The 24,027-nt window shown below is 43.8% G+C and overlaps 2 protein-coding genes across 7 annotated transcripts in view; one reads left to right on the plus strand and one right to left on the minus strand.

The window, feature by feature from the left end:
• DLG3 (discs large MAGUK scaffold protein 3) overlaps nucleotides 1-5,963 on the plus strand; it is a 71,377-nt gene extending 65,414 nt beyond the window's left edge. For all 6 annotated transcript variants that reach the window (XM_082770457.1, XM_082770459.1, XM_082770458.1 and 3 more), the window contains 7 exons: nucleotides 132-173; nucleotides 741-791; nucleotides 1,896-1,997; nucleotides 2,161-2,333; nucleotides 2,754-2,863; nucleotides 3,820-3,911; nucleotides 5,766-5,963. In XM_082770457.1, coding sequence (XP_082626583.1) covers nucleotides 132-173; nucleotides 741-791; nucleotides 1,896-1,997; nucleotides 2,161-2,333; nucleotides 2,754-2,863; nucleotides 3,820-3,911; nucleotides 5,766-5,872 — 677 coding nt within the window. In that variant the 3' untranslated portion in view covers nucleotides 5,873-5,963. The remainder of the gene's footprint in view (nucleotides 1-131; nucleotides 174-740; nucleotides 792-1,895; nucleotides 1,998-2,160; nucleotides 2,334-2,753; nucleotides 2,864-3,819; nucleotides 3,912-5,765) is intronic.
• A 6,776-nt stretch (nucleotides 5,964-12,739) lies between these two features.
• Nucleotides 12,740-24,027, minus strand: part of TEX11 (testis expressed 11) — a 31,338-nt gene continuing 20,050 nt past the window's right edge. Inside the window, exons 19-29 of the mRNA XM_082770688.1 lie at nucleotides 23,606-23,659; nucleotides 22,928-22,968; nucleotides 21,531-21,617; nucleotides 20,378-20,484; nucleotides 19,687-19,803; nucleotides 18,803-18,875; nucleotides 17,529-17,678; nucleotides 17,039-17,147; nucleotides 15,897-16,017; nucleotides 13,964-14,128; nucleotides 12,740-12,966 (exon numbers count right to left, since the gene is read on the minus strand). Of these exons, the coding sequence (XP_082626814.1) occupies nucleotides 12,895-12,966; nucleotides 13,964-14,128; nucleotides 15,897-16,017; nucleotides 17,039-17,147; nucleotides 17,529-17,678; nucleotides 18,803-18,875; nucleotides 19,687-19,803; nucleotides 20,378-20,484; nucleotides 21,531-21,617; nucleotides 22,928-22,968; nucleotides 23,606-23,659 (1,096 nt within the window). The 3' untranslated portion in view covers nucleotides 12,740-12,894. The remainder of the gene's footprint in view (nucleotides 12,967-13,963; nucleotides 14,129-15,896; nucleotides 16,018-17,038; nucleotides 17,148-17,528; nucleotides 17,679-18,802; nucleotides 18,876-19,686; nucleotides 19,804-20,377; nucleotides 20,485-21,530; nucleotides 21,618-22,927; nucleotides 22,969-23,605; nucleotides 23,660-24,027) is intronic.

The following is a 24,027-nucleotide window of genomic DNA, read 5'->3' on the forward strand; positions in this document are numbered from 1 at the left end:
GTTTTCTCCATGCCGCCGGTGCCGCCTGCGTGCCGCCTGGCTCCCTGCCCTCCGTCACTAGCGCCGGGTGACAGCTCTTGTGCCCGTGGCGAGCGCTCGGTCTCAAGGGTGTCTCTCTGGTTGCTTTGCAGAGGGCGTGACATCAAACACCAGTGACAGCGAGAGCAGTTCCAGTAAGTGTGCGCCTCTCCTGCTGTCTCACCTCCGTGTGTGTGTGTGTGTGCGCTCTCGTCTCGTCCTGTCCCGGTGGCGTTTCTGTTCGGAGGCTGGTCCTTCCTGCTGGTGACACCAAGATGCTGTGGCCAGCTCCCTTTCCAGGGGTCAGGAGCAAGCCTGGCTGGTTCCCCAGGCTCCCCTGGCCGTGCAGAATTGGTGGCGGATTTCCCAGCCCACTGAGGACCTGTCCTCGGCAATGGCCAGGTGCTGGGTCTGGAGCACGAGTGGCTCCCAGAGCCTGAGCCTGTGTGAGAGCATTTTGGGTCCAGCTGCAGCCAGTGCTCCCGTTAGCCCTAGCAGGTCCTCTGAGTACCTGCAGCACACCCACCGGCTGTGCCTGCCCAAGTCTGAGCGTGCAGTGGAGGGGAGGGAAGGAGGAGGCCAACCCCAGAACTGATGTGTGAATAATTACTGTGAATAACGGGCTGATTGCTGGGTGGGCGTGAGAGCCCGTCCCCAGGGTCTGAGGTGGTTGGGTTGGAAAGCTGCTGGTGCTCACGTGCCTCTCCTTGGCTCTGTTTCAGAAGGACAAGAGGACACTATCCTGTCATACGAACCGGTGACACGGCAAGAAAGTAAGTCCTGGTGCTGAGCTGTCTTGCTTGGGCATGGGCATCAGAGCCTGTGCCCCTGCTCACAGCCGCACTGTGTGGGTAGCGAGGGCGATCTTGCCTGCCCCTGTGGTGAGATAGAGTGAAAATCAGTGGAGTTTCTTGGCTGCTCGCTTCAGTGCGGGGCATTTGCATGCAGCAGGGGACCTGCGTGCACGCTGCCTTCTGGGTGTTTCCCTGCCCTCGTTCACAAACCCTTTTGTAGTCACCAAAGAAGAGTTGCAACCTGGTCTGTCAAACAACAGCCAAGGGAGAGCCAGAGCTAAAACCGAGCTGGGTTTTGGTCCCCAGCTGAGGGTGGGATCATTTCTTCTGCTCCAGTCCCCTCCCTCTCTCACAGCCTCAGCTCCCCTTTCACAGGCTGAACGAGGGGAGCGGAGGGGCAGGCGCTGAGCTCTGCTCTCTGGGGACAGCGACAGGACCCGAGGGAACGGCATGGAGCTGGGACAGGGCAGGGTCAGGCTGGGGGTTAGGGAAAGGGTCTGCACCCAGAGGGTGGTCGGGCACTGGGACAGGCTGCCCAGGGACGTGGTCACAGCCCCGGACCTGCTGGAGTTCAAGAAGCGTTTGGGCAACGCTCTCAGATGTAGGGTTTGTTTTTTGGGTGGTTGTGTGTGGAGCCAGGAGTTGGACTCGATGATCCTTGTGGGCCCCTTCCAACGCAGGATATTCGGTGATCTGTTCTAGTCCCTGCCTCAGCAGCCTGTCCTTGCCAGTAGCAGGATCAGACTCTTACAGCCCTCTAGCTCACATCCAGATGTCCTGGCTGTCTGCTTCATGCCCCGGGCAGTGGAGCAGCTTGGCTGATCTGCGACCTGTGAGACCCTCGGCACCTTCCCCGGTGTGCGGGCAGGCGCCTGCTGCCCCGGGGCAGCTCCTTCCCCTGGGTCAGCCTCGTGCTGGCAGGGGGATGGAGATGAGGAGATGCATTCACAGCAGCATTTTGCCTGCCCACACAGATCATTAGGGTCAGACCAGAAAGATTTTGAATACATCCAGGAGGAGATAAACTTGCATGGGGCTTCCTGGAGCGCAGACCTGGTCTCACAGTGTGGTTTGTGTTCGCAGTTCACTATGCGAGGCCAGTGATCATCCTGGGGCCGACGAAGGACCGAGTTAACGATGACCTCATCTCCGAATTCCCACACAAGTTTGGTTCCTGTGTGCCACGTAAGTCCCAGCAGGTGCTTGGGCCTTGCCGCAGGGAGGGGAGGGCGGTGGCTCGGCGACCTGCGGGTCCAGGCGTGAGGAGGAGGAGGAGGAGAAGGGCTGTGGGGACACAGGTTTGGTGTGGGTTGCTCTGGGGTCACTCCTGAGGCCTGCTCTCCTGCAGACACCACCAGGCCTCGGCGCGAGAACGAGGTGGATGGGCAAGACTACCACTTCGTCGTATCCCGAGAACAGATGGAGAAGGATATTCAGGACAATAAGTTCATAGAGGCCGGACAGTTCAATGACAATCTCTACGGGACCAGCATTCAGTCGGTGCGGGCGGTCGCAGAGAGGGTGAGTGTGAAGGGCTGAGCCTTCCTGAGGCGGGGGCTGTCACTGCGCCAGGTGGGATCTGGCCCAAGTCATGGCCAAAAAATGCTCAAAAGCCCAGCTCGTGTTCAGGAGTTCACAGGACAAAGGTGCCTGGCTGCTCTCAGAGGAGCCGAAATGTTTCCTGTGCAGGACTGCTGGGGTGTGCTGATGACTCGTGAACAGCTTTTCAAGCATTCAGAGAAAAAATCAGTCCCCTCACGTTGCTGCTGTCCTGCCCTAAGCAGATGGGAATGTGAGGGCACTGGGAGTTGGCCCGTGTCTCGGGACTGGTGTTTCATCTCTGTGGCTCCTCTCTTTTGCAAGCGTGTCTGTATGAGCAAGCTGTTTTCTGCACAGAGCAGACTGTGTGGGTAGGTCTGATCCTGATCGTCTCCTTTCCAGGGGAAGCACTGCATCCTGGATGTATCTGGCAATGCTATCAAGAGGTTGCAACAAGCACAACTTTATCCCATTGCCATTTTCATCAAACCAAAATCCATCGAAGCTCTCATGTAAGTGTAACGACATCTGCTGTTGCGTCTCCGGGGTGAGCAGCCCTGGCAAGTCAAGGGTTCGTATTTCTGCTGCCTCTACTTTTTAGAAAGCAGCAGAGGTGGTTGCTGGTGCTGGAATTTCCTTCAGCTCCTCTTTCCTTAAGAGTTGCTGGGCCCATTACTGTCTCTGCAGTGTTTTTCCACATCTAATGCCATGGTGCATCCAGGCTCCATGGGTTGCTGTGGCTTAAAGCCCTTTGCACCAGAGGATTTTCTGTGGGCAGTGTACAAATGCTCGCAAATATGCCTAATGTAACCTGCTCACCTGGGCCCTGAGACCAGCCAGGAGAGCTGCTGATAGCCCAGGGTGATGGATCACAGCTGGAGGAGATGTTTCCTGTGCCCCTCAGGGGAACTTTCTGCTGCTCCTGCTCATGGCCCTGGGAAGTGAAAGCTAGGAAGGGTGTGAGATCTGAGCTTGCAAATCTTCCAAGTATCAACAGAGAATGTTATCTGTGGGGAAATTCTGTAGCTAGAGATGGACTTTAAGGTCAGAAGAGAATTCCGCTGGTACTAAGGGGACTGGGAAAACCCCTTCTCAAGGCAGCAGTGGTAGAATTGTTAATTCTGGTATTACATGAACGTGAGGGAACCTAGGCAAGGAGGGTGGTGATGGGCTTTGGAAAAGCAAGGAGATTTTTTTCAGTGGTCTTGCAAATTCAGAGGATTGCCTGGACTTCCATGCATTTCTGTGTTATGGTGCAGTGGGAAGGACTTCGCTGCTGGAAGTTGGGCTGAACTGCCAAGGCAATAAAGAGTGTGTGGGGAAGGTTCTTGCCTTTGTAAACTGGGTCTCATGCAGCTTCCATTTCTGATGTGCGGAGGCTTCCCAGGCACCCTGGGTCTGTGGGATATTTTTGCTTTTGTTCGTTGCTAAGAAAGAGAGCTGAGTTTCTATTTTTTGTGCATGACAGGGAGATGAACCGGAGACAGACGTACGAACAGGCCAACAAGGTCTTTGACAAAGCCATGAAACTCGAGCAAGAATTTGGAGAGTATTTTACAGGTGAGCGTCCCGAGTAGGTTTGTGTCTGATTTAATATTTTCTAGCTGGCAGCCGTGACCTCTGCCAGCACTGTCTTACTGCAGGGTCATGAGAAAATGTCCAGCTTCATCAAAGCAAAAAGAGATGGCACTCTGCCAGCATGGCTGTGCAAAGGGACTGCTCAGAGATCAGCGGATAAGAGTAAACCAGCTCTAGAGGAGAGGAGCTGTCAGGCAAGATTTTCGAAGTTTGTGAAAGCCTATCACCAACTTTAGTAACAGTAATTAAAAAAAAAAAAAAAAAAAAAAAACAGCTCAGGGAAGCACAGCATAGATTCAAGGTGCTATAAGGCTGCAGGAAATAAAACTCCCTAGACAGAAGAGAGGGGAGCATTTCCAAAAAGAGAAGAGTCTTTTTAAAGAGGAAATGTAAGAATTAGTGACCTAAATGGTGGAGACTGTCCAGGGTTATTACAAAACCTCTTCCAAAAAGGACTGGAAGTTTGGCTGACTTCCTAAGTAATCTTTTCTGAAAGTCAGGGGCTGCCTGGTAGTTCGTGCTTGCAGGGATGAGCTGCTCATGGCAAAGGCATCCTAGTGCGTTAAGGAACTAATGTTTGCAGCATGTGGTTAATTCTGGAAAATCACGGACAGGCAGAGAGGCAGAGGAACTGGTCTTCCTTCTGTTCTCCATTGTGGTAACTGTTTGCTCTAAAGCTGAGGAATGATAATCCTGTCAAATACTGCATTGCCCACCTAACAGTTACCATGAAAAATCACAGGCAGAATGTTTTCCAAAAATGGATCTCTGCAAATGTATCAGCACAAACAGCATAAACGCCTTCCCCAGAACTCCTTTCTTGGGGAGCACTTCCAGAGCTGCAGGCTGCTTTTCCAGGAAGAACACAAAGGAAACACATGCCGTAGTTTTGCCAAACCCTCAGCATGTCCACGTGAGGCTGCACGACGGCAGTAAGCTTGCAGTTGACCTGAGGAAGGAATGCTCTTGGCTGAGCCCCAGCCCAGTTGAAAGCAGTCAGTAATGGGCAGTAAGTTGGGTGCAGTAGGAAGTTCTGTGCCAGGAACTTATAACTGGGGAACAGAGACACTGGAGGACAGCCCTGGCTTGGCTGCAGAGGTAGGCAGAGTTACCAGAAAGCGCTGGCCCACCGTGTACATCTTCCTCTCCTGATGTAGGGAACACGGTGAAGTTCTTAGCGTTGCATCCGTGCTAAGCAGCAGGACTGCAGCTGGTCTTTGGGAAAGCGTTACTGCTGGGAGCAACACACGTAAGCTGGCCTTTTCCAGCACGACAGTGCTGCAATTCCCATCCCGAAGTAGAGCAAGTAACAAACACGAGGAGTCCTCAGCAGGAGACCAGGCTGGATGGACAAATCCAGCACCTGAGGGTATGCGCTGGATAATCCGAGCAAGGCTCCTCCTGCGCATCACAGCAGAGCAGGGGTGAGCATGGAGGCAATTACTCTGGCCGAGCTGCTGTGCCACTGCATGTTCACACCCTGCCCTGCGCCGTGGAGCCTCGGCCAGCTGCCCAGAGCCTCAGCACGGCTGGGTGACACGGTTCGCAAAGCTGATTAGCAGCCCTTGTGGAGAGCCTGGCTGGCACTTCACACGCGCGAGTAGCTGTGCCAGCGTGGGATCAGCCCGATCTCTCGCTAATCCCCTTGGACACGCTGGTTTAACCCTCTGTGTCACCGCGTGCCTGTTACAGCTCCTTTGACACGGGCTGTGCTGGTCGTTGGCTGCGCTGTCCCGGCCCCTTGGCTGCAGAGTGAAGGCCCTTCCCGTAGCTCCCAGCTGTGAAGCCGAAGCGCTGCCCCACGCTCAAGGTCTTCCTTGTTCTTTCCTCTTTCAGCCATCGTACAAGGAGACTCTCTTGAAGAGATTTACAGCAAAATCAAACAGATCATTGAGGACCAGTCCGGGCACTACATCTGGGTCCCGTCCCCAGAGAAACTCTGAAGATGACCCCCACCTGCTTCCCTGTAAGCAGAAGACCTCTGAAATCCCACCCCACCCGAGCCCTCTGCCCCAAGGGGGAGGATATGAAAACTATTCCTGCCCCCTTTTTTAGATCGTCGCAAAATTGAGTTTTCTAGTCCTGTTTCTTTTGTTGGGATGAACTGATCTCATTCATCACGTGACTGTTCCTACCATTCCTGCATGGACCTTCCCACTGCTCCATTAGAGACAGATGAGAACCCATTCAAGAGTTGTTTTTTATTATTATTATTATTATTATTATTATTAACTAAACCAAGAATCAAGATGGGAGGAGGCGGCTAAGGACTAATGTAAGAAACAAGTGAAACAACGGACTCTGAGAACATGAGCTGGTATCAGAGCTCCAGGGGCATTTTTCCAAGTGTGACTGTCTAGCAGCTCTGAACAGTGCGACAGAAAGGCAGCAGAAGGCATTTTATTTATCTGTATATGTAATTTATATATAATATAGAGAAAGATATTATATATATATTATATATATGTGTGTGTGTGTGGACTAGGAAACCTGAGGGACCTCTTAAAAGGTACTGTATCATTGCAAGGATCTTTCAGTTTCTTTGTCCCAGCCGCTGGGCACAGGGAGTCCACTTGGGCAGGAAGAGATGAAGCCGGTACCACGTGCTTTGGGAGCGTCTCCCGTCCGCGCCGGCCTCCTGCCAGCCACCCCAGGCCTGTGAGCAGAGCAGAGACCGGGACGCTGCGTCTGCAGAAGGGACCAGAGGTCCGGAGCGACCCAGCAAGGAGCAGCGGCCGCTGAGCTGGGTGAGGCCGGGAGGCATTGACTGAGCAGGAGGCTGCAGAGCAAGAGAATGGCTGATGCTACGTATTAAATTGCACATTGTTTTACACACCACCGTACGTGTTTGCATGAGAGGTTTCCTTTTGGTTCTATTTTTTTAAGCTGATGTTAAACCAAAACCATATTGTGTTGCTGTGTTGGCTTTTTTTTTTCATTATCCCATTTTTTTTTTCTCTTGTTAATAATGAACTGAACGGGTATAAAATCCAGTTTTTTAACTTATTTTTTAAGCTGGCTCTATTGTAAATAGAATCTAGACCTGCGGTGTTTAGTTAGGAAATACTCTACCAGCCACATGAAACAAATGTACTCGCTGTCCTGTGTTGCTGTGGAAAACCTGGGAGAGGGGCTGGCCCTGCACCGGCGGTCACAGGCGCAGGGATTCTGGCTTGTGGCAGCACGCTGGCGTTAGCCACTGACAGGAAAAGCCCCCGGCTGTGCCTTGGATGGACGCTCACGCTTTTCCAGATCAGTAACAGCTGAGCAGCAACAGAAAACCTCCCTGCCCCCCTCCCTGCGTGCCAAATTCACCGCTCTGCTTCCTGTGCGAGCGGCCGTGGCCTTGCCGGAGGAAGGGCCGTGCTCCCTGCGCTGCGAGCTGGGGAGAGGCAGGGAAGGGAGAACCTCGCCTGGTTCTGCCCCTGACACCTCTGCAGGAATCCTCTAACTGAAAATGGGCTCTGCTCCCTCGCTCAAGTTCACCTTGGGAACCTGTCCTGCCGTGGGGACGGGGCGATGCAGCCCTGCGCTGGTCTCGGTGCGCTGCGAGTTTTCAAAGGAGGCAGCTGCAAGCGCTGAGACAGTTGGCCCAAAATGCAGAAGTGTCCAACCTGGAGGAAACTTTGGTCTTTGCGTTGGGGTGGGGCTGCACTGTGGGAAGAGAGCCCTGTGGCAAGCTGTGGGGAAACTCTCACAGCCGCTGGGCTTGAGCTGCTTTTTCAGGTACTCATAGTACAGGTAGAGGAGCCCTCTGTCCTTACAAAGACCTTGCCAGTGCTGTTTCTCAGACATGCACCAGAACAAAGGCAGTCGCCGTGAGCATAAGCAGGTAAGTCTTGGCCCATTCTGCCTCGCCCTTTTATCCAGGGGTAAGTGAATGCACTGGGTGCCAGGCCCCTTCCCCATGGCAATGGTTAGCGGTGTCAGTGGGTGCGCAGCACACAGGGCACAGCGCTCAGAGCTGCTGTGAGGTTGTACGGGTGCTCTGGTGAGAAGCTGCCCTGCCTCGAGGAGCCCTGCAGGGACTGAGCAGCCTCCTGGGACAGAAAGCAGGGCTGCAGAAGAGGCACTGCTGCTCACACAGGAGCGGAGGAAGGATTCTGCTGCCAACGGGACCTGCCCTAAGGGAGCGAACTTTTGGCCGTGGATCCCTGTTCAGCATCCAGCGCCCTGCCCCGCTGGTCCTGCTCCAGGGGCTGTAGACATCAGTCTCTGGAGAAGTGGAGTAAGTGAAACAAAAGTGCTTAAGATGCTAGACACACGGTTGGTTCCTGTCTCGTCTTTTTTTCTAATAGCCTGTCTCCCTCTCATTAAGTCACATGGAGAAAAAGCTGATGTACTCCATGGCATAGCTGACAGTATCGAATCGATCATGACAACACTAGTTGGTTACCAGTGTTTCTTCCAAGGAGACGTATATTTTTAATAAACAGAGAGTTGCAAAGAACTCTGTCTTTGAGACCTTCTTGTGGAGTCTTTCATTGTGTGTCAGGTCTGTTTTCAGATGCTGGTCTTAACAGTTATCGATAGGTCCCTCCACAGCAAATTTAGGTGTTGAAAGCATCGTACTGTTTTGTTTTCTTTTGCTTTAAAGAAGTTTCATACTATGAGGTGGTCACTGAGCACTAGCCTAAAAGAGAAAAGGAAGTGGCCGCCTTTATTTCCAGCCATAACCAGGCCACCGAAAAGCTCCCTTGGGTTGCTGTCACACAGGGTGATTTCAGTTTGATGAGCTGATGCAGTAAATGTATTTTGGGTCGCAGCTTGAATCATATGGAGTTTGCTCTGTGAAGGTGGGTCAAATAATAGGGTTTGTGTGCTGCTACATCGTTGTTTCTGTGTTGGATGGAAAGGCAGCAGAGTGTGTGTATGTATGCCTGTGTGTATACATAGCCCAGCTAATACAGAGCATCCTTCTATGGGTTTATTTATACAGCAGAAGAAGACAAGCTGTAAATACAACAATTATCTTTTTCTAGTATTTTAAAATACAGAGAACAGGAGTGTTCACTGGAAGACAAGTGTGCCTAATGGGGAGTCATTATACATTCCTGTCTGAATCTGCTTCATCATTTAGCTGAGCTAATTCAAAGGTGAGAGGATTTTTGTTTCTTAAACCTTGAAGGTTTTTTTTTCTTCTGGAACTGCACATTTCTGTCTCTGTGGTTCTGGTTAATTAACCCTCTGGTCCTTACTAAGCATGGGAGCACAGTATCTGTGAGGCTACTGGGAGAGGGTTTAACAGGGAATTTAGTAACAGCTTTCTCCGAAAGTTTTTTCCTCATCGGTGCCTGAGATGCAGGCACCTGGGTAGCTGTCGTATGTGGCTTCTCTTGCTACTGAGGCTTGGCAGCATAAGCTGCACGGATTGCTCTCCTCTGCTTCCCTCAGCCCTTCACAGCAGGATTCATGGCTCTAAAGCATCTGCTGTGAGGAAGATAACGTCATTGTCATACTAAAGGAGCCTCTTTCCTTGAAGAATCCTTAAGCACTGCCTGTTCTCCAGTGGTTGTTTACATCCCTCACCTCCAAAATGAGGGGCATGTTGTTTGACTTGAGATTTTTAACCCTAATTAAGAACATGGAGTTGTTTGGGTCAGTCAGCGTAGCAGCGGCTAATGGTACAAGCATGCAGAAGGCGATGACTGTGTGACTAGCAATATCTTGTTGGGACCACACTTGGCTCACCACAGAGCTGTCAGTGGCATTTCCTCCCTATTCTTAGTTCCAGTGCAGTGCTTGACAAAAGCTTCTGCCCAATCCTCTAATGAGCTTCGGTCCTCTTCCAATTACCTTGATTTCTGATTACTGTGATTGCTTCAGTTCTTCTGGGCTTGACCTAAGTGCTAGAGGCCAGGCCAGCCCCTCTTCCTGCCTCTCCAAAACACTCAGTGCAAGCACTACATTAGCAGAGGAACACTTCTTAAACTGTACGGAGGGAGGTAGCCTTAGGTGCAGCGTCAGGGGAAGGTTTCAAGACCCACTGCATTGCCCTTGCTCATCTAGACTGTTGCTGCTTCCCAGACAGTTAAGAAATTATCAGATTAGAAGAAAAGCACAAGATACAGGCATGAGGGGGGTGGATTTGGGAACTGCTGCCCTGGAGGATGCATTTATGGTCTCAGAAGCAAGGAGAAACTGCAGCTGCAGAGCAAACAACCAGCACGCCCTGTTGTTTCCATTGATGAGTAAATCAGAAACCGCTGCTGCGATGCCACCTTCTGGAGCACTCTGTGAGTATCTCAGGGTAGGTACCCAAATCCTCTAAGGTGAAACCACACTGCACAAAACTGATTGATAAAAGGAGAAGACTTGTGAAGAGCGCAGCACCAATTTTTATTTTTTTTTTTTTTCAGATCAGCTCTTGCTGACTTAGGAAGATTTATACCCATACTCATCCTAGCTCAACTGAGCTGTAACGCAATGTTTAGCTTAGTAAAATAAAACTTGAGACCAACTTAAATGGATCAGCCTTCATCTATGCTAGTAAACTCAGCCTACAAAGCAGGGTGTTTGCACGCAAACTACCTCTTGGAAATGGTCATTGGAAATTGATCTAATTAAGGTCTGATTCAACTAAAAGAGGAATTTTTGCCCTACTTAAAACCTATGGAAAAGCTTATGTCTGGAATGAAGTGTACACTGTTAAAACAAGCAGTGACGATTTAAGATGTACCATCAGCAGTGTCTATAACTGATCTGATTTGGACTCATTAGTAAAGTCTGTAGTACAATAGAAATCAAACTGAGCATCTCCAAGGGAAGAATTCAAACAATTCTGGCTGTAGGCAAAAACACCCTTAATGCCCCTCTGTGGCTGTATGTAATTACCTGCAATACTTCCTGGGCAAACGTGACCTCCTCTGGTGCAGTCTGACACCTTTACCTGTTTATTTGTGCAAGTCAGAACCAAGAACCATAATTAAAGGTGGCCTGGCAGGCACCGAGGAGATGCACAAGCAGCAAGGAATACCTTTGGCTCCATGGCATCCGTTTACAGTGCCTGTATTAGTGTGATGCAGCATGTCTCCAAAACTGTTACTCGAGAAGAATTTTGTGTGACAGTTGAGGCCTGGCTTTTTAGGGGTTCAGAGGTGTTTCTCGGTTAAACAGACGGCACGTAGTTCATTAAAGACCTGAAAGCAGCTGCCCTGAGAGGTCTAAATCAGACCCACTGGACTGAGCTTTCAACAGACCCATCCTCCTACTTGTGCCTCACAGGAACCATCTGCAGTCAGACAGCGCAGCTGATTTCTCTGGGTACCATCAAGGGAACGCCACACAAGTTCAGTGGAAGTGGCTCCCACTGCTTCTACCACTTCAGCTGGAAGAATGAAGGCCCTGGGGTAGACCTCAGGAATAAAATCAAGTATGTAATCTAGCTGAGGATGATTATTTTTTGCATCCTGCTTGACTATTGCCACACTGTACCTTCCTAATCCTACCACAACAGTTCTATCAAGCTGGGCCTCAAGAGCAACTAAACTCTTCATAACAAACTCTCTGGCAGAGGCGCAGCTCACGCAGCACCAGCCTCAGCCATGTTATCCTGCATCTTGCCATCACTGGCACCAGTCCTATAAACTTCACAACACTTCCCTGTTTGCCATCTTCAGTGTAATGCACTCCTGGGGGAAGTCCCATTCTTGCACTGTTATCCAGAAGCTGATACTGACCCGTGCAGCACTGCAAAGTATCCGGTACAATATGTTCCAACTTATGGTTGCTGTAAATGCCACACGCCTGCACGTATCTGCCTTCAGGAAACGAGCCAGTATCCATCTGCGTAACAGGCAAGAGGATGTGGCAGCTATGCCGGAGGCTGGTTTCAACGTGGTGCCTGGTGCACGTGAAAAGCAGAAATCACTCGTATTATTTGGTCTGCTCAGACTGGGAAAAGAAGATGTCCATGGAACCTAGAGGATGCAGTGCAGGTAAATGTTTTAATTACTTCTTGTTTGGAAGGGCCCAGGCCACTGCACTAAGCACAGTAAGCTCTTCTTTCGGAATGCAGCACAACTGCTGCAATTTCTTCTTTTCTATAGCCAGCATCCTGCTGTTAGTAGCTGTCCTCTTTCTGAATAGGCTTTAATAATCTGGTCATAAATAAAATATACCTTTTCTAATGAATTTAGATAAGTACTAATCACAGACCAGATGATCTTATAGCTGAAATATACTGTTCCATCAGTACACTGGTCTATCAGCCCTCCCTTCTGTGTACAGTTTGTAAAGAACAAGCAGCAAAACACTTACAGCTCTCCAGTAAGCAAACAAGAGAACCCAAAATGACAATGTCCCTCAGGGGAACTTGAATTTTCTTACAGAAAAAGCAGAAAAAAACATTTATAGGATGTATGCCCAGTTAAAAATTATACAAATGTATACAATGCTGAACTATGCATGGCATGTCACAGTCAGTAGTCTATAAAAAAGTAGTACCTAGTTAAAGCTTTAGCTTTTCTTCTGTAGCACCTGCTCTTTTATATTCTAACTAAACTGTGATCCTGGCAACCAGCTCTGAATTCTTATCCATAACAAAATGGACTGAAAACTAAACAATCTAATAAATATTTATGTAGCAAGGCATCTATGGCATCCAGAGGAGATGCGTGGTCTTGGAATACTTTTATTGTTCATAGTGCCACTTACTACTGAATTTAAATTTTAATATTTAAATTAACCTGTTCCACAACTGCAGGCCCATCTCGTGAGACAGCTATATATTTATTTCTGTTATACAGATCCACAGAATGAAACTTTTTTCCCTAGAGGAAAACAATTACATTTATTCAATAAATGCTTCCTAAAAAGTATACAACTCAATCACCAACAAGAGGGAGATCCTGGTTTCTTTTCCACTGCTCCTGTGACCTCACGCCTTGCTGCAGAGCTAACAGCCTCCTTCAGTCAGCAGGATGCTTCCAAGAGACTGCTGTCCTCCTTCCAGTTATGGCTATCATTATTCTTCATTTGGAATAAACCCTTTTGCTCTGTCCAATTTGTCCAGAACCTCACTATAAAGACCAACCATCTGCAGAAGATAAGCACCATATTTGTCTGAGTCAGCAAGGATGGGTAAAGTATCACACAACTAGATAATTTAAAGAAATGGCAAGGAAGAGGAGTGGGGGAAGAGGTGGGAGACAACAACCAGCTTCTAAATTTTGTATTTTAGATTCATGTAAAAAAATTAAACAATTTTAGATTCGTCTGAAGATTTAAACATGGGGCTTTAGTTTAAATCAGCTGCACCTCACAAAGGTGGATTTATTTATACTGATATAGCCAAGTTTTCATCAATTAACAAACCTATTCTTACTGTCTTAACTGATGTACTTAAAATAATACAAAAATTGCAACCAGGCTTGTACATAAGAGAATGAATGGTGGTCACATACCACCAACCAGGCTGTGCTGTGTTGCAATCATGAGGAGCACCAGCCAAAAACTATAGCGAGAAGCTTACTTGTGACAGAGTAAGAAAAAGTGTTGCTGCTCTCTGTAGGGGTACTAGCTCTGAAATTTCTCCCTCATAGAAAGTGGCTGAGCTTTAATGATTTCATTAATTTCAACTTAAACCCCAATTATAAGTTATTAGATCATACTGGAAACCAAGCTTTAAAGTATTCATGCAACAGATGATTTAAGTAAAATGGTACAGCATCTTGCCTTTAGTGAAAGCAGGCGAGGTACAAGGAATTCCCCACAGCCACAAATAGTCTGAAGTTTATTTCCAGTAAGCCACTTGTGCAATCCTTCCAGTAAGAAGATGCTACATCACTTTTTCTACCGTGTAGAAATCTATTCTAGCCTCACTTCAAAAAAAATCTTTTAGCATCAAGCTCCCTGAAAATATTTGGGTACCATGCTGCTTCTGAAACTCTTTAAAGATCATAGGTAGTGATTTCTACACCCAAATCCATTTCTTCAAATGAAATTTCATTTCCTCCCTTCCACTACTAACTATTCCTAACGAATTCAACCCAGACATTCGCCCCCATTCCTAATACCCGTCTGGTTGCACTTACATGGCCTTCGTAGGTTTTCTTCAGAGATCCTAGATGATTGAGGAAACGCATTCCTAATCCACACCATTGCTCTGCTTCCTTATATTTACCAATGGTATACTGAAATATTCCTGTATTCCAGGCTCTTGTCATCAACCAAAGGATCTCCATCTCTGGGTAACCATCCTGGAGTAGCAAACAACAAACAGCAGCTCATCAGAAAATGGACTTTTCTCTTGACTAGCCAAGAGTACATCAGAGTTTAGTTTTCGAGTGGGAAAACAGGGATTTTTTTTTCTCCTAAACAAAGGAGAATTCTTTCAGAGCTATTCTGTACTTCACAGTCCATCTGCACTATTGTCAAACAGCTTGTTTCCAACATGGATAAGTCACATTGCAGTTACTTATTGGTAGGTCAGAAAATACAATTCTGTGGGACTGGGAAAATGCTAGAATGGAAGCTTGTTTTCCTACAGTCCATCTGCAGACAGGCTGGTCTTACTGCTGCAGTACTTAGCAGTTTATCCAAACAGTACTGTAGAGCGGGACCTAGCTGCTCACTGAAGATCAAAAGCAGTTCTTGAAGTGTGCAGAATTTCTTTAGATGCTGTGGCAATGCCTTACCAGTGTGAAAGCAGCCCTTAATAATAACCACAGAACAGAAGCTGAAGTACCCAACAGGAGCTAAAACCTCATTCAGTTAGGGAAGGCAAGGACAAGCAGATGGATTGATAGATCCTTCTCATCCTAAGTTTGAGGGCCCAGAGTGAATTTCTGAACTGTAGCATCCATTTCTGAATAGGAGGTATAAATCATGAGTGGTATCCCGGTTTTCTAACTGACAATGTTCTGTTGTGCTGCACCAGGGTCCTTCTCTTAGCATGGTACCAATTAGTATCTGCAGCCATAAGCAAGACTGTAAAAGAAGGCCTTCTAGTACAGACGAAATTACGCTGTTATGAGTATCAGTCCACATTAACATGCCATTCACACCCCTCACAATATGAACATGAAGTTCTATACAAGAACATTACCAAATTTATAGATGAGAACATTGATGAAAGGCAGGTATGAATGTGGGCATGTTCTTTTTTGGTAAGCAAGGAACAGCATAACTTTATATTATTTTTATAAAAGAGACATTCAAACCTGACTAAAGAAACAGTCATGCACTGGAATAAAATTATGAAACAGTATTGGTTCCACTAGTCCTGCACAACGGGAATACTCCTTAACTGATTAACTCCTTAGCTATCGATTGTAAGTAGAAATATCTGACTGCCTCATTACAGCTGCCTTCGCTGTACAGCACATTCTTCAGGCCTGAAAGGAATACCAACAATGCTTACAGAAGGAAAGGTTTTCTTCTCCATATACCTGTCGTCATAGAAACAAGGCACTCAAGAACAAATGCGGCTCAATAAGTACTGACAGCACAGGAATCTAGTTCTAGGTCATTTGGAAAAAAAAAAAAAAAAAAAAAAAACAACAGTAATACATTAAGTCCCTGAATGCATCTACAAAACATTGAGGGGAAAAAAAAAAAAAAAAAAAAAAAAGCAGGATTGGTATCCAAATTTTACCCAGCTTTAAAACAATCCAGAAAAGCAATATGCATTTACAAAACCACATTCTGCAAAAGAATGTAGAAAGCAAGAGGAGGAAAGATAAATGTTCTAGCTCAGAATGTTTATAAAAGAGGCACTGAAAATTTGGCCTTAAGTATCTCTAAAAAAGCCCTAACAAAATCTAGGAAAATTCATAATTCAGTTATAAATATCCAAAAGCCATTTCTTTTGAGGTAATTGCAGTGCATCTTTTACTGAAGTCTTAGCTGCTTCATATATAACACTATACAACGTTCAGTCTACTAATTATACTCAATCTGATGGGAAAGTTTTTTTAAATGTGTTTTTTCCCAATTTCCCAATCTTTTGTTTCCTGTTCAACTTACTGTGCTGCTGATCACACTCAGAGCATCTTCAAAGTAGCCCCATACCTCTTGCAGCACACAAATATCCAAGTCAGTTACTCCAGTTGGCAAAGAAAGATTAATCAAACTATGTAAGCATTTGCTGTTAATCAAAACAGAGTGAAAGAGGAAACATTAAATACCACATGCACAGAACACACAGCTCCATTTTAGCACTAGCAGCGCATTAATTTGTGCATCTATGATTGCCATCCTGGCATGTCCACCCCTGTGCTTATTACGTTCACAGTCTTACAGCAGAGACATACATTTTCCTAGCATCAGAACTCATTCATACAGCCTGTGCAAAAAGGGAACCAAGAGCAGTAAATACTTCTTTATTTACGTGAGTATGAAAGTAGAAATTCATTTCTAAAGTAACTCAGGCTTATCGTGTTTTCATGGGTTGCTATACACAGCAGCAAAGAAAAAGAGAAGACAACTTTCCTAATTTCACCAAGAGCTAAGTACTCAGTGTCCTCAAAGAATCAGTAACAATACATAGGTTTTAAAAACAGGTCTTTCTTTCGCAGTGCAAAGTAAGAAAGGTAGTATTAATGGTTGCTTTTGCCCAGTGGTTACTGCACAGAACTTGGTAAAATGGAAAAAAAAATCCATTATGAGATACAGCTGAGAAAGAGGAACACACCAGGTTGTTTTTCAGATTCCGCCAGCAACGTCTGTTGCAGAGCTGGGTACCCAGCAGAATAATTCATGTACATACTATGGCATCACTAACTTATAGCTCTTGGCTTTCTTCTTAGCTTTTAATTTGTCTTAATTTTCTAGTTCAGTACTTCACTAGTTCACTGCTGCAGAACAACGTTTGCAATGAACACTTTTATCACAAGAAACAGCCAGAGATCCTTTCTAGATCTAATTTTCATTCTCTATCCTCAATGCTTTCATTTATTGAAAATATAACAGTTTCAGAAAATATGCCTAGCAAATAGGTTGCAGCTAACGCACCTGTTGGACAGTCACACTTCAGTGGTATGTTGGTTAGCCAGCGATTAGTGCAACTTTGAAAATAAGCTAAAACCCACTTTTTCCAGTTGCAGGCTTTATATCTCTATCACATTTCCCATCAGAGACTCATGGCAAAGCTATGTGATAACACTAACCTAAATTTCACAGCATCAATGGCAGTCTGCTTCCTGTGAAGGTTTAGTGCACCCTGCAAAGCTTTCTTACACAGTGCAGGATACCGAGCTGGAGGCTCCATTGCTAGTGCTTAAAAACAAAAGAAAACAGAGAACAAGAAAGAAGTGACTGGAGCCAGACTTTAATCTCATTGGTCACTAAAAAAAAGCACGGTATAATATAGAGAAGTGCTATTTACAAATTAACTACACTAAGTTGAAACTCCAAATCTAGACAAATACACATCCTAAAACTTCTGTCTTGGGGCATGAATCAACTAGGGCCATTCTTTTATCAGATCTCCTAATACTACTGAGAACCAAAGTGTATTTGCTTCAGGACAAAAGAACATCATTTTCTGCATGCTGTGCAATACACAATAATTCTGGTCACCTCAAATGAACAGGAAAGAGTAACATAAGCTGTTTTTCATGGCTTGAAGAACTATGAAAGTACAAATGCAGTCCTTACATGCAATGATCTCTAGCGTCTTGACCTCTATTTGTGGCTGCTCCCATACTGACTCCATAAGGCTATTGAGTGTTGGATCATTAAGTTTGGATTTTGCTTCAAATTCATACAGCAGCAACAAAGTGTCTGTGGGATCTTTAGCAAAATCTCCTACAAGAAAGACAGAATTGCCTGTTTGCAATGATTCATTTTCTTAAAACTATATATATATATATGTGCTGTACCACAAAGTACACATTTTGCTTCCAACAGGTAGCAAAATCATTAAGGTACTCATTTATCAGTAGAGCAAGTGGAATATAGGAACAGTCTTGGAGAGGAGCCTTAGAAGTCCAAAGCAGAACATTTTCAGCTTCCTCCAGGGCAACAGACTTATCCACACACTGGCTAAGGTCCAGTGAAGAAGTAAGGGAAACACCAGGCTACCATCCCACAAACCTCTGCAATAAGAACTCCAATCCAGTGAAATGTCCCTGGACTGAGGTCATCAACCCCATGGGTTTTGAGCATAGGAATACACAGAATTCAAACGCAAGCTATATAATGAAACTTTAGTTCAGAAACAATAAAGCTTATGCAAGTAACATTTTACAGCAAGTAAATTTATTGACAAAAGCTAAATATTAATGCATCTTACTATGGAAACTCCACAATGTCCGAAACCTAACACTGAAAAGAAACTGGACTGCAGGCCAGACAAGGACAACATAAATTTTTCTACCAATTTATTACCAAAAAGGGGAAGCATGCAGCCTCTAAGCTAACAGTCACACAGCATCTCAGCTGTCAGCTGAAAGCACTCCAGACTCCTGTGATTAGTCTGATCTAAAAGGACACAGAATAGTCAAGGAACAGAGGATGGGTTTTGGCACTTCAAAGTACAGCAATAGGTCTTTCTGTAGTTTCTAATGCCTTATATGGGAAGAGTCCAGTAAAATTATTGAAACCATCTTACTCCCGCACAAGACTAGACTGGAAAAAAAATGATAATCTGACACCAGTCTAGTCTAGAGCAAAAAGATAGAGTTTCTTAACAGTTAAGACAGAAAAGTCAACCAAATTCACCCTGAAAGATCATTCCCCACTGCACAGCACCTATATAATAAAAAGCCTGCAATGACATACAAAAACCCATAGCTGGCATTGTCAATTCTTATATCATATTGCCATAGATCTGCTTCAACACTCCTCAGCTAAAACAGTAATTCCACACGTGCTATATTTTCAATGAATTCAGTGACTACGTCATGTGTACTGTACACCTGGCAGCTTACCTGTTAATTTCAGAACTTTCCATACCTCCTTGCATGCCTGGAGATGTTGAAGAGCCTGAGTCAAAAACTCCATCTAATTCACAAATTTTAGAATAAATTTTTGTCATAATTTTACAAGCAAAAGGAATATACAATTCACAACTAACAACAGAAGAGAGTTCTCCATATCTAATTACATAATAAATGCAGAACCAGCCTAATTAATACATCATCTACATGAGTTACTGTTTTGTTTTTCTCTCTCTCTTTTGCAAAGACCTCCACATTTCAGGCAAAGACTCTTCACACGGAAAGTTCCATCAGTCCAGAAAGGGCCATACCTGTCCCTATGGGACATAATTTATTTTAGCTCTCAAACATAAAATGGTGTTATTGAGACTGAAAAACCGCTGAATCCCACATAACAAATTCCTTCTTTCCACAGTAAGTAACAAACCCTCAGAAAGGATGTATGAAAAAATAAAAAGGTGAGCTTTCTCATAACCGTATAACAACATTGGTAATTATTTTCAGTGATGGCATAATCCTAAAGATGCAGTAATTACCTGCCTGGCAATCCTACGTTTAGCAGCAGACTCTTTACGTAATAAATGAGGGAGACTGAAATTCCTTTAAGAAAAGACACTGTCCTGACCCTTTGCTGATATAAATATGTTCAGATCCACTGAAGTCAACAGAACTACTTTACAGACATCCAGCAGTTTCAATTGCCTGACAAGCATTAGGTGTATTGATTCAAATTAATTATGGAAGGTTACCATACCTACATTTTAATATCCTGTTCTCAGTAAAACAATGAAGACTTCAAAATCTAAACAAAAAAATACTGCATTGAATGTTCATTTCATGAATACCTACCGAATCAGGTAACAACAGTGCCCTACCTGTTCAGAAGATGTTACTTGCTGTCTCCCCAATTCAAGATCAATCGCAGCTGCCATTAACAGGCATGTCTTCTGAGCAATTAAAACAGCTTTGTCAGAAGGACAAAACTGGGACAACTGAAACCAAAAATAGGAAGAAGTTATGGGAATTCTGACTATATAAAGAAATTTGCTCTTGAACAGATGACTGCCAAGTGTCCTCTACGACTTGTCTAGTAATCAGGCATGAATGGTATATATTTATATTGCAATATTGTTTGTAAAATTACACAAGAAGATTATTTAAATACAAAGAATACAGAAGTGTTGGAGCCCCTTCTCTACAAGCACGTACAAAAAGTACATTGTTGGTAGAAATTCTTGTTAGGACTCAAGTATTTCTTTGTGTAACATATTCCTATTAATGATACAGTTCCCAAACATCAGAACCTATTTATTTTAGGAAGTTCTCACTGAAGTCTAAATTTCTTACAATATTTTTAAGCAACAGAATGCAAAGTATGAAAATAATGCTTAATATTTTTTTTATTACAAGTCAATTGCCTTCTGATGGAAGCATTCCAGCATTCCATCTTTGGAGCAGACACGCATGTCTCCAACAAGATACTTGATTACATGGATATAATTTCTAACAGGACTAGACAGATGACAATATTCCTCTATCAGAGATATTATAAGCAAGAGTACGTACCTTGAAAGACAGCACAAAAAAATCCCTCATCTTTTCAGGGCAGTCCTTGAACTGTACAGCTAAGTTCCAAGCTAACAAAGACATAAAATGGAGACTAGAATAAAAATCTTCAACATGTTATTGCTTATGCCCATCTAATCTCTAGTAATAAGCAGTACACATTGTGCAACTCAATTTCTTAATCAAAATATCAACACCTCATTTAATAGCAAGAGATATTAGTGATTTGTTAACATAGTTTTTTCATGCTTTCAAATCTTGTTTTAATCATTTTATCACAATAAAGTATCTGTTCTAACATGTACCCTACCCACAAGAGCATGAATTGGAAGGAGCACTTTCTTGTTAACAAACAAGATCAGAATCTGAATAAAAGTGTTGACTAATATTCCCAAGACAAGGAGAAAAAAAAAAGTTCCATTTTATCTCAGCAGGGTCAGTTAAACATACACTTAAACATACAGCTCTGATTAGTAAATGGTTTAGCCATAGCCACCTAAAGACAACTGAGAATTATGTATGAGAATCCAACCCAATTACATGTTTAGATTCTACAGTGACTTTGCAGATTCTAACTTTCACATTAATTTATTGCCTAGGACATTTTTTTCGCAGTGCGTGAATTGTTTCTTCAGTGCATGAGAATGCTGCCTTGGAAAGAGCACAGCCACCATAGGTCAGTTCCATTCAACTCGTGTTGCTGGATTTGACCTCTACGGCTTCTCTTCCTTCTTTGCTACTTTTAGAGCACTGCTACATTACAGAGGATGTATGCAAAAGCTCATCTTGACAGATGTCTTCTTCTATTGATTTCAACTATTTTCTTCCCTGTATACTCTGGCTGAAGCAAAAATCTAAAACATTTTTTCAATTCATTACCCTACCCTCATATTTTTATTTACAGGCACCAAATACACTAACTTCCTCACCAAAACAGTTTAACAAAGACCAGGAGAGACATACCATCTCTAATATGAGGCATACCAGATAGTTTCCAAAGATAGAAAATGCATCAAAACTTTAACACTAAGGCAGAGACTGCCAAAGGTGACAAGTTCTGTAATACTGCATCTTTAAACACTTCTTTCTTCCTTGAGGTCTGGCTAAGTGAAGGTGGAGGTGATTCAGTTTAGATCTGAAGAATACAACCTACCAACTTTTCTAAACCAGTGGGCTTCGAAGGTCCTTATGTCCCTTGCCAAATTCTCTTCTGTGAAAGGCTCAGCAAGTTTCCTGTGAGCTGCAGAAAATGTGTTGTTCAATATATGTTACATTTTCTGAGCAGAATAAAAACATTTCCAAGTCTAATAACTACATTATTAGAATACCAGTTTCCAAAACTCCCTTGTAATTCCCAATGAAGAGTTATTTTCACAACTTAAATCTAATATGCTTGACTAGAAAAAGCATCAAAATGTGCCTTAAACAGCATTTCAGGTAACATACATAAGGCTGCCAATAGGTATTGCCTCTTCAATTTATTGACACTGAAGCCTAATGCAGAGGAGTTTTACTTAATTTGTACAAAAAGTTGGGTGGGGATTAAATTTAATAGCTGTTGTTTAAGGCCTTTCTTTAAGGAACCTTTTTTTTTTCTTTTTTTTCTTCTGTTCATCATTCTCTTCTCTGAGTTGTAGTTAAGAATGACTAGTACAGAAAAAGTTCTACAATTTCATTAATTTTCTTTTCCAAGGTTGAAGGAGGGGGGTAAAAAAGATTTGGTGAAAAAAAAAAACAACTACTTATTTTGATGGAAAAAAGAAGTACTCTGTGAAACCACTGTACCTCTTACAATGCAAATAAGAAAATTCTACTTCAAAGGATGGCACAACTTAAAAGCAGCCATCAATTTTGACAAGCATCTCCTGTCATTCAACAAATTGCTTGCTCCTTGCAGTTTTCTAAACTGTCCAGGACAAAATAAACAAACAAACAAATAAATAATAAGAAATAAAAAAGCACTAACTTAGTTTTAAAAATCTTTCCTTTTGAACAGCTAGAACAGCAAAGACCATTATTGGCATTTAATTAATGCCAACAGAAAGTCATGCTGCTAATTCAGAGTACAAAACCAAACTTCTTCCTTTTGTGGTAGCCCTGCTACTAAAGATACTAACTTTGTTCCTGCCAATGCAGTCAGAGTATGAGACAGTCATCTGAGGCCACAGGGGCTGTGGCTTGTGCCCAAATATCTGTTGCCTGCATGCATGGCCTTACGAAGCACTAAATTCTCCTTCCTACAGCAAAACTGCCTAGAAGAAAGAGCCCTTTGTCTCAGAGAAGCTGCCAAGAAAAGGCTCTATTGGAAACAGTTCTTCCTGCACTACCCTACAAGCTTTCCATAGCAAAAACTTGTAGCACTGAGATCCAACTTGACAGCAGTGCTGAATCTCCAGTGTTAACTTGACCCCTAACTTTCAATGAATTGGGAAGTTGAGAACCTAGACTGAACTAAGGATTCTGAACATTTGGGCAGTATGGACCTAATTATAACATTAAATGTTCAAAAATGGAAAAACTACAGAAAATGTAAACAAAACAAAAACATACCTAAGGTTAAATAAGTCAGCATTGACTTGATATCTTTATTTCTAGAATGAAGGAAAAAACAAGTTTTAGAAAATGTTTGATTAATTTTGTTATAACAGAACACGTTATTGATGTTGGAATACAACAGCTTCATAAATATGGATATAATCATTCTTCCTGTGACAAATGTCTCAGGCATTACAAACTTCTAGTATCTGAAGATGCAAAAGGAGTGCTGAAGGCCTGCAAAAAGTTTTATTGATCTACAGTAGTGAAGGTCACTGTGCGAGTGTAGTGGGAGGTTTTCTCAGCTATTAGGTTGCAGTTAGCAGCTGCAGGTTAAACTTCTAATCTCACTGACACTACATTGTTTTCTTGAACATCTGAAAGATAGCTTATCCCACGGTCAAAGTTAAATGAGGCTGCTTAGCTCACATTCTCCATCAAACATAACTGTCTTAGGCATTAATAAAATTGGAACACAAAAAAAGAAATATCTAAAGGAAACGTTATGCAAGTAGATGTTCTTTGTGACATCATTAGCTTGAGTTGGGAAGTCATCTGTGAACTTTTAACTAGCATAAAAACTAATCTTTTGATTACTCTGTAAGAAAATAAGCTATGTATATACATATATGTATAAGTACACTAATTGTGTAAGATATCCACCATGGAATATAGTTTTGCAAATGTACTCACCTTTTCTCTTCATCTTCTACTACGACCTTTGACAACACAAGACGAACCAAGCATCTGAATATAAGAAAAAACAACAATGAAGAAACAAGATAACTTTTTCCAACAGTGTACTTTGACCTCAGGTTTCCGAAAGGATCCCACTTTCTTCTTTACACCACCCGTCCATGTAACTCACAGAATTCAGTGTCAAACTGAGAATAAGACTGTAGTATTTCCCTCCCTACAGCCTTTTTTTTGTATACCATGTTGTTAAATCACGTAATAGTAAGTAAATAAATATACATTCATAAAAGTTTTAAGCAAAAATTGGAAGGAATAGATCTTTCTCCTAACATTTGTTTTCATAGAAGTGATAGAGTGTTTCAACAAGAAGATAGTACTTCATCAGGGGATACAAATGAACCTGTATTTTCACCAGACAT

The sequence above is a fragment of the Aythya marila genome, assembly GCF_965140915.1.
Source record: "Aythya marila genome assembly, chromosome: 13".
In the NCBI taxonomy this organism is placed as follows: domain Eukaryota; kingdom Metazoa; phylum Chordata; class Aves; order Anseriformes; family Anatidae; genus Aythya; species Aythya marila.